This window comes from Lupinus angustifolius, chromosome LG08 (genome assembly GCF_001865875.1).
Source record: "Lupinus angustifolius cultivar Tanjil chromosome LG08, LupAngTanjil_v1.0, whole genome shotgun sequence".
Taxonomy (NCBI): domain Eukaryota; kingdom Viridiplantae; phylum Streptophyta; class Magnoliopsida; order Fabales; family Fabaceae; genus Lupinus; species Lupinus angustifolius.
This window is the reverse complement of record NC_032016.1, coordinates 2,848,494-2,859,018: the sequence shown is the minus strand read 5'-3', so window position 1 is coordinate 2,859,018 and position 10,525 is coordinate 2,848,494. Positions and strand designations below refer to the sequence as shown.

The 10,525-nt window shown below is 30.8% G+C and overlaps 1 protein-coding gene across 2 annotated transcripts; it reads left to right on the top strand.

Annotated features, from left to right (window-relative positions):
• LOC109353346 (auxin-responsive protein IAA14-like) lies at window positions 5,215-7,839 on the top strand. Of its 2 annotated transcripts, XM_019595579.1 has the most exons (6): window positions 5,215-5,313; window positions 5,356-5,644; window positions 5,876-6,096; window positions 6,836-6,971; window positions 7,269-7,330; window positions 7,508-7,839. In XM_019595579.1, the coding sequence occupies exons 2-6, from the start codon at window positions 5,406-5,408 to the stop codon at window positions 7,543-7,545; spliced, it is 696 nt and encodes a 231-aa protein (XP_019451124.1). In that variant the 5' UTR covers window positions 5,215-5,313; window positions 5,356-5,405; the 3' UTR covers window positions 7,546-7,839. The 2 variants fall into 2 exon arrangements, with proteins under 2 accessions (XP_019451124.1, XP_019451125.1); XM_019595580.1 differs by having other exon boundaries at window positions 5,233-5,644; window positions 6,854-6,971.

Below are 10,525 nucleotides of genomic sequence, written 5' to 3'. Positions count from 1 at the left end.
AATTCTTATATATTTCATTTTTATAATTAGAATATATTGTTGTATCTGGTGTACTTTATATTATAATTTTTGTAAAAATTAAATAATGTGAGAATAAGAAGTGATTACACAATAATAAAAGTTATAACATATTTTGCATAGATAATTCAGGTCTTAAGTTAAGTCAGCCAAACATTATTAGACCATGACTAAAGGAGGTCACATCAGCAATGCCATATGTCTTTACATCAATCGTTTGATTTTATTTATTTTGAATTTTGTTCTTATAAAAATTAAGTAATTTTGATTTTAGTCCATCTAATTTAACTACTTGATTTTAGTTTCTAAAGGCCAAATTTAAGGATATGCTTTTGATGATTGTTATTTTATTCGACTGCATGCTTTCCATATTTAACACTTTTGGGTACACAAGTTATATATCTGAATTTAATATTTTGCTTGCAATGTAAATGGAGCACTATTTTCTCAATAAGCTTATATTACTAATTTTACATCTTAATCAGTTGTTTCCATATTATTTATTGTTTTCCTTTCTAAAATATTTTTATTTAATTTAAAATATGTCGCTGTCCATATTAACTCATAAACAAATATTTTCATGACTAATATATTTCATTACAAAGACTAGTGACTAAATCCAAAATAATTAATTTATAGACAAAAATCAAAACAACTGAACTCATATATATTAAAATCAAAACACATGAAGCTAAATGAGTGATATGGAGACACATAACACTACTAATGTGGCCTCCGTTAATCACATCTTCATTTTTTCATCCAAAACTAATGACATAAATCAATTGCAAAACGAACATAAAATATAAAATATAAGGACTAAATCCAATAAAAAAAATGGAGGAACTAAAATCAAAATTCCCAACATTTGTAATCAACAAAGACATACATAAACTTCAAAAATTATAGTCTCAATCTTGACTATGCGGCATCCCTGCTCTCATACATTGAATTCACCAAGAATCAAATTATAAATGCCCCCATTCACTGATAGCACACTAGCTAGATCTGAAGGTTCCAATAGACAAGTCACTGATCGATTGTTTCTATTGTAAGCCTTCCCTTGAACCCTAAGCCAACATTTCTCTTTTCATGGGTCAGATACCGTTAACAAACTTTCTCTAGATCTACCATTTTGACTTGACTTTTTAAATAATTCAATGTTAAAATAAGTAAAATAAATAAGATGCGTTGAGAATAAGGAACCCACTAAAAGTACAAAAATAGTAAAGAGATAAAATTAAATGTATTTATTAATGACTTTGAGCAAGAAAACATTAGAACAATTATATATTACTCAATACATACATCAATAGTCCTCTACATTTTACTCTTTGAAGCCCCTAGATTGGCAGAAGCATTACAAGCAGCGCATAAAAAGAGGCTTAAATTCTCTGTTTCAAGCTCAGTTTACCTCTACAATAATAACTAGTAATTATAAGGGGGGGTTAGATAAAAATCCAAACTAATTATTTCTGTTTAGAACAAAACAAGCTAAGTTTAGTATGTTGGGAATTCTTTATGATTGGTGAAATATCAATCTTAAGATCTTGAATCTCATGATTCTCACAGTAACCAATTCTAGGATCTTGAATCTCATAATTATCACAGTAATATAAAACAAAGGTGTAATATCGTACCTAAATCAATGTACTCTGATATAATCCTTTTGATCTACCCTTCTGAAAGAGTTTTGGTATGATGGTCTTCCTCAACCAAATCTTTGATTCATTTTGGCACTTTCGTTTTCTCTCTGATGGGAAGAAGTGAAAACTGTTTTTGATTTGGTGTGTTGGAGACCATAATCGTTCCTTATGTATTAACTTATAGGTTTCTCATCATCCCCTATAAGCTAACATGTTGGGTATTCACTCATTAAGCACATATCAGTTATCACATTTTAAAAAGTCTATGGGATGTCAGTAATTAGATCACTTGTAATATAACCTCATAAAATAAATAATTGATATAATTGTATTAAATATATGATACTCACGTTAATTAGAAATAATAAATTTCTAACAAAAGTAAAAAAACAATGCAACTCTACTAAGACTCTTTTTTCACAAATTGTGGAGACCCCAAATTTAAGGTAAAATCATGGCTTTGGATTAAAGAAAGAATTGATAATACACTAAAGTCATACTACAAATGGAATTGTAACCCAAGCAAATACTTACTTTCTTATTACTCCTACGTTCTTGTTATAATTATGTGATTATTCAATCTCCATATAAATCTTGTACCATTAATCCATCTTATTAATACAATTTTACTTACAAAAAAAAAAAAAGTCTTTCAAGATAACATATCAAAATAAGACCTGAAATGTTTTTCCTTCTTTTATATTTGTATATTCTTCGAATATAGCAAATAGCACTTCCCATGATTTCTAATGATAAAAAGGAATGTTATGGACTCAAATAATTTGCCTTTAAAAATAAACAATTCAATTTATTTTAAATCTTAAGATACAAATTATTTTGGTCTATGTCCTTCCCCTTTCCACAATATAAATTCTGAAAAAATATGGAAGAAGGAAAATAACAACGAATTACATTTAACAAAGAATATAATAAATAACAAATCGCAAGCTTTACTCGTGTACATATATAATGAACAATAATGTTATTAACAAACTAATACTGGAGTTTAAAATATGAGACCAAATATGCTACAAAATATCATCTAGTTAGCTTTTTGAACCATTTTACTACTCACATAGGTATGGTATCAAATAACAGTTGTTCAAAACCTTGGAGTATCACTTGGTTAGTTTCAACTTGGATAATATGGTTTTGTAGGAATGACTTTTTTTAACTCTGTCAGTCCTTTTCTTCAGAAGATTTTTAAAGCTGCAAGAGTTAATTCTAACCTTTGGATTAATAATCAGATGGGCAATAATTTCTTTTCTTACTCAGACTGAATTTCTAACCAACCTCTTGTCTTATTATTAATGTGTTATCCGTTCTTGTCTTTCTTTGTTTTGCTTCCTTCTTTTATTTCTTTTGTAATTATCTTTTCTTAATATAATTCTCTTATGCGGATCAAAAAAATATGCTATAAAATATGATAAATCAATATATAAAATATTCAATGTAAATCCAATACATCAAAATATATATATATATATATATAGATAGATATACAGCAGTGGGAACTCCGGTTTAAAAGATATAGATGAGGGGTTGAACTAATGTATTTGAATGCTTGGAGTTTTTTAAAATCACGTTATAATTAATTATTTTATTTTTTTCTTATGTTGAGTGGTAGCTAGATTCACCAAACTATCTTCATCATCTTTGCTAGTTTTATACAGATTATAGGTGGATTAGAGCTTGTTCTCCTAATTTTATTTTTTATCTTTAATAAATTTTCATTACTATACAAAAAAGATGTTCATTGGTGTCTAATGACATTAAGTTACTGATGAGGTTATGCTTGATCAATGTTAAACCTCTTAAATTACATAATGAAGAAACATTAATTAATTAGGTCATCGATTTCATAGTAAACAAATTTACAAGATTATGCATATTCAATTACTTTGAATCGGTTGTCATTAACTTGCAATAACTAATATATTTCTAATTACATAATATCCTCAATCTATTTATCCCGATTGCTTTTCACACTACAAATGATTGTGTTCTATAAAAGGATGCAAATGAGGAATATATAATATTATTTATGTATTTTATAAATAATTTAAATTGAACATTGGGTTTTGACCTATGAAGCACGAATACTGATATGTGTGTCGGGTACGATACGTATCTGATACGTCGACACATATTTTTCCCAAAATATAGGATATGATACGCTCACGGATACGCGTATAAAATAATAAAAACACATAAAATATGATAAAATTATAACTGTAAATTAAAATATCCAAAGTAAAAAATATAATGGAAATTTAAAATCGTTGCACACCATGACAAATCTATCTTATTTTATTTTAATGAAAACGATTCTATCCTAAAATCATTGCCCTCCATAACAAATATATCTTATCATATTTTAATGAAAACGAATCTATCTTATCATGTTTTATTGGAAACGAATCTATCTTATCATTTTTATTGGAAAAGAATCTATCTTATCCTGTTTTATTGGAAACGAATCTATATATCCTATACTTTACTGAAAACGAATCCATATATCCTATATTTTACTGAAAACGAATCGGATACGTGTCTTAATATTTATTTATTTTTATTTTTTTTAATATTTGGATACTCTATGGATATATATCCTTCGCAAATCTGAATGTATCCGTGTCGGATACGTGTCAGACACCGACACATGAAGGTGTTTAAGGAATCCGTGCTTCATAGGTTTTGACTACTTATTATTATTAGGCTTAACAGTTTTCTTTATCCTTGCGTGAAGACTCCAACATAAACCTAATATGCCTCATAGGCCTATGATAAAAAACGAATGTTATATATAGTAAAATATATAATACATACGTGGAACTTTAAAACACATTACGAATAAAAGCTTAGTATATTGTGGGACACGATACACTATTTTAGATGAAAAATGATCATCTCCCTTAAGGTAATCACATCCTTTTCCCATTGTTTTTAATATTAAAAATGTAATTTCATTACAATTAAATAGATAAATATATTATTAAAAATTATATTTTTCTTTATTTTTTGAAGCACTTAACCGGAAAAATTTAACTCATTTAAAAAAATGTAACTAGTCATCAAATGAGAGGACAATAGAAGAATGGAAACTAAAAAGACCAAGTACCCTGCATGTGACTTGAAAATTACAATATTGATTAGTATATTGTGGGAGACACATTGAAGGTCATCATTTCATTTGACTTGGTACCTTAAATTCTGGTTGCATATGAAAATCACAGTAGTCGGTTAAGCCTAACCTCCCTCTTCAAAGATCAACGTCCCAGACATCTCCACGTGCCACCATGCAATTGATCCCCAACCTGATATGACATGGCCATGCAGCCACAAGCACAAGTTCCACAAAAGTTATACTATGGAACACAAATTAGGTGTCCTAAATCATGTCTCATATATTATCTCAATTCATTGGTAATGATGCAAAAATAATAATAATAAATATTTAAAGTTTTAAATTAACATAACATATTTTAAAAAACAATATATAGGATATGATATGAAACAATATGGCTATGCTCATATTATTGAGGGGACAATAATCTCTCTTCCGATCTATACATCTAGACCAAGCAGCATTATAATAGAAGAAGAAGGACACAAGAAAGTGGAAGCTATAGCCAAAAGGAGAAAAACACTTTCAAGAGAGGGGAAAATAAAAAAGAGAGTTTATCTTTTTCTTTTATACTAATTTGTTGTGAGGTGTGAGAATTCATTGACAAGCCAAAAATGGCAACAACTTTGCTGAGAAAGGAACATGGTTTGAACCTTAAGGAGACTGAGCTTTGCCTTGGTTTGCCTGGTGGTGGGTCTGATGTGGAAATTCCAAGGGTCAATGGGAAGAGAGGCTTCTCTGAGACTGTTGATCTGAAGCTTAATCTTCCCTCAAAGGAAGAATTGAATGAGAATCTGAAGAATGTTTTAAAGGAGAAGACCCTCCTTAAGGACCCTGCCAAGCCACCTGCTAAGTAAGTCCATTTCCCACTTTTCTTTCCTAATGAATTTTTTTTATAGGATAATATTAGTGTGGTAGTATTTTGGTGTGGGTGAGACTCAAACTCATTCAAAGGAAACAGATTATTCACCAATATAGCATAAGGGTGCAATTTCCAACAACTTTTATGTGATCATCTATACACAAAAAAAGACACAGATAATTAGAATGAGATTGATGGGCAATATTTGGAATAATATTGCAGGGCTCAAGTAGTTGGTTGGCCACCAGTGAGATCATACAGGAAGAACTTGATGACACAAAAGGTTAGCAATGAGGATTGCAGTGAGAAGATAGGTTGTGGGGCTTTTGTTAAGGTTTCCATGGATGGTGCACCTTACCTACGCAAGGTGGACTTAACAATGTACAAATGCTACCAAGAATTAGCTGATGCCTTAGCCAAAATGTTCAGCTCCTTCACCACAGGTTAGTATATAGTACAATACTTAACTCTTGCAACTGTTATATTTTCATTATATTGCCCGATTAAAATTAAACATTTTTTTACCACAACTTTGACAACGAATTGAAGCATATAATTACTAGCTAGGAATGTTAATTTGTGTCCTTAAGTATTGGTTAAGAAATTAAAAATAATAATTTTATGTTAAAATGATATATTTAATACATCAAGAAATAATTAATGTACTTTTATAATACCAATTGAACATTGGTGATTTTTTTGGTAATCAAATATGAAGGTAAATCACACATAAAATACCAATTGAACATTAGTGATTTTTTATGAGTAAGTAAAAGGTATTAATATTAAGAAAGAGGATTAAGAACTACGTTGTACTTTGATCTATATAGTAGTTAAAGTACTAACATAGATTAATACAAGTTGATGGATATAACACTCATTTAGCCTAGGAGAAGAATGTGGGAATTTGTATAATTGTTAATATGTTAGTATTTGTTGTCAGCGAGACTCAAACCTTTAACCTTTTTTCACTTCATTTATTCACCCTAACTATCAAACTATCTTATAACTCCATTTTAAATAATTGATGCATGATGATGTGTGTATGAGTTGTGGATTAGTCCTTTTTGGGATTGTTACATTCTAGAAATATGATTTGTGGGTTAATGCTTGTGATTAACTATTATAATGAGTAGAATATTAAATAGTTTTTATGTTTGATAATGGTACTACATACTAAAGGTGACTATGGGAGCCAAGGAATGATAGACTTCATGAATGAGAGGAAGTTGATGGATCTTCTGAACAGCTCTGAGTATGTGCCAACCTATGAAGATAAGGATGGTGACTGGATGCTCGTGGGTGATGTCCCATGGGAGTAAGTTCTTCCAACATTAACCTACCTTTTTCATTAAATAAATATGTTAATCCTATAACTATATATGTTTTTTAAATCCAGTCATCTATTTCTAAGTAGTGCCAAATAATAAATCTTCAATTCGGATGCGTAACTGCCCCTCCCAACAATTGTTGCTCACAGGAATCGAACACTTGATATTTTGTTCATCCTGAGAATCTAGCAAGACATTATACCACTAAATTAACACATTGTTAGTCTAACCACAAATCTTTTTAAACCCTAGAAATTAACCTTAAATTATTTACTTTTGTGAAGGATGTTTGTTGGGTCATGCAAGCGTCTGCGAATAATGAAAGGATCAGAAGCAATTGGGCTTGGTATGCATCATTATACATTAATTATATCACATCAACTTTTTATTTTAATTATTTAATGGCTCATGGAAGTTGTTATTATCATGAAACGCAGTTATATTAATCACCTTTATATATTATCTGCCACAATTTTTCTACCTAGTCTAATAATGTTGCCGACTTTTTTGTGTGTACTTTCAGCGCCAAGAGCCATGGAAAAATGCAAACGCAGAAGCTGAAACTTGCAAAATATATGCATGTTCTATATAAGAGTCCCATATCAAAGTGGACCTATATAAAGATATATGAAGCCCTTCTATGCGGTGCTGTTAGTTTGAATGTATCTGTGTTTTTTTATTGTTCATATATATATTTCAACTTTAATTTTAATGAGAATTTGTAATAGACAAGAAGCAATAAACATAACCTATATACTAGTCTGGCTTGTTTATTATTATGTGATCCTTCCTTGCTGTCGTGATTGTTTTGTGCTTAATACTTTGTATTTTAATGTACACTTTTTATTCCCTTGAGAGATTCTTCATATATATCATTGTATTTTCTTTTAATTAATGTGATTTGATTAATTTGTATACTGCTGAATTATTAACGTCTCATAATTAAGCTGGATGAGGAAGATACTAAATTTTTATACGGTTCGCACAAGTGAGCTAGGGGAACAAACCCATGTGCATTTAGATGGAGTTTCAATGATGGCCATTAATTTTATAGTACTTGTCTTGTCTATTAGTTTTGTAGGATCTTATTTATTTGGTGGTGTAAGAAATTATTGTATTTTTAGAATGACCAAAATGATAAATGTTTGATTTTTGATATTAACACTTATTAGGAAAGATAATCATGTACTCTGAAAAAATTAGTTTAATTTATTATTTATAGGGTAAGGGATACTCTTAATTTTAAGAAGAAAAAAAAGTCTATTAATTGGGTGAATGTAGGGTTAGAGCACCCACCATTATGGAAAAAAACTAAGTTCCTACCTAAATTAGAATGTTCTTCTTTCAATTTCACAATTAGAGAAGAACCATTTTTGTGCTTATTTCGCAACAGTGAACAAAATAGACATCGTTCTTATAGTTGAGACAACATTAAAAAATGAAAAAAAAATTGTTAGAAGAGAGCAAAGAAATCAATATTAAATAAAATAAAGTAAAAGTGAAGAAGAAGATAAATATGAGGTATGTTTGTAAAGTACATTTAAGAATGGAAACAGAGTTGCACCATTGGAGATGATTTTGGCTTAAGTTGCTTAAGTTATTGATGTGTAAACAAATATAAAATAATAGGTGAAGCTCGTTTAAGAACGAAAAATGCTCTTAGTTAGTGAATATGGTTGGAATATTAATGTCATTAAGAATAGTGTATTAACTGTTGGAATTTCTGACAATTTATGGGTCACAAATATAATTCTGCAGTTGTGTTATGGTCATTATGTAATTAACCAAAATATAAAATGATCTTAAGTAATTAATTTGGTGGCTAAGGGCATATGTGTCATGAAATAATAATAAGTGTAGATACCTTCAGACAATTTCTGATTTGATGAAGGGACTGAATCAGAATTATTGCAACTAAAGTAGTAACCACTACGGGGTTACTTTTATGGGTTATGGTCCCCATTTGTAGAGCAACAGGTTTTCAAGTGTAAAGGTGGAGGAGAATAAGGTAGGATGAGAATAGTGTTATCCAGGATAGGATAACACTATCCACCCATCCATAAGAGGTTTCTCCTCATAACCAAAAGCTAAGGCATTTTCTCTCCCTAAGGAACACTTTTCAGAAACTAAGGTATTCTCTCATTCCCCTTTAGAGAGAACTAAAGGAAAACCATTCGGCGCTCTATCATCTGGAAGATCATCGCACCCTTATACCTTCGAGATCCCGGAAATGGCTCAATAAGGTATGTTCTTCTTCTTCACCATGAACTCATTTGGGGTTTCTTCAGTCTGGACCATGGATGTTCCATTCGGGTGTATGTATGGGCATACACATTAGGTTGTGGGAACAAAGCCATGGTCATAAGGACTTCCGTGTTTACTCTATGGATTACGGATGGAGACTAATTTCTCCAACAAGTGGTATCATAGCCACCCCAATTTAATTCATGTGTGAAATTAGGTTTTCATGTTCTTTTCCAAATCTGGATTGATTTAGGGTTTTGATGTTTTCATTGTTTTAGATTCATGTTTTTCATATGAATATAGAAAGATTTAATCATGAATGTTTGATGTTTCTGGTTTAATCTTGAACTCAAGCGAGAGGATAACAGAGGCAAATCGCCTTAAATAGGGCTCAAGCGAGATTTGGCTCGCCCGAGCGAGATTCGGCTCGCCCAAGCGGAAAAAAAAAAGAATTTTTTTTTTTGAATTTATTATTTTTGGAACTTCAGTATCTTTGTGCATTGATTTTAATTGTTATTTGTATGTCCATTAAGGCTGTCTGTTATTTCAATCAAGTGAGCCAAATGAAGTGAAATGTCGCCAAAGTGACCTCTTTCATGGATATAACTCATGAGGAATAATGGATGGAAGTGTGTATGGTCATTCATGCGGGTATTAGCTGGCCCAAAGGAAAGTTAATATTTGGCCGAATACCATATACACCTGTGATGATAAACATGTCATAATTCTAAAGTTTTATACGTGTGACTGATGAATCAATCCAAAGAGGGATTCGTCAGTTGACATGTCTTATTATGAATGTTTGATCATTACAACAAGAGTATCACTTGCAGTTGATATCACTGTCCAAAGACTTGATATTGATGGTGCACTAGGTATCTTGATTTGGACATACCATTGTTTTGAGCACAATGATAATTTTGGGTTGTGAGCATATTTTAATATTTTGTCTTTTGTTTCAATCAGCTACATCAATTGCTTCTATATCTGCAAATTTGAATTCGGTTCCGGTTCTTAATGGTGAAAATTTTAAGGATTGGAAAGAGAACATGGAAATTGTTCTTGGCTGCATGGATCTGGACTATGCATTAAGGGTAGAGCAACCCCCTTCTCCTTTGGAATCTGGTGCCTCTGAAGAGAGGAAGGATTATGAGAAGTGGGATCGCTCTAATCGCATGAGTCTGATGATCATTAAGCGTGGCATTCCAGAAGTCTTTAGGGGTACTGTCTCGGATGAGATAAATAGTGCCAAAGATTTCCTTGCTGAGATTGAAAAGCGCTTTGCAAAGAGCGATAA

Excerpts from the sequence above, each read along its gene's own strand:
- LOC109353346 (XM_019595579.1), top strand. The coding sequence starts at position 5,406 with ATGGCAACAACTTTGCTGAGAAAGGAACATGGTTTGAACCTTAAGGAG. Across the intron at positions 5,645-5,875 it reads CCTGCCAAGCCACCTGCTAA|GGCTCAAGTAGTTGGTTGGC; the intron begins GTAAGTCCATTT and ends ATAATATTGCAG. Across the intron at positions 6,097-6,835 it reads GTTCAGCTCCTTCACCACAG|GTGACTATGGGAGCCAAGGA; the intron begins GTTAGTATATAG and ends TACATACTAAAG.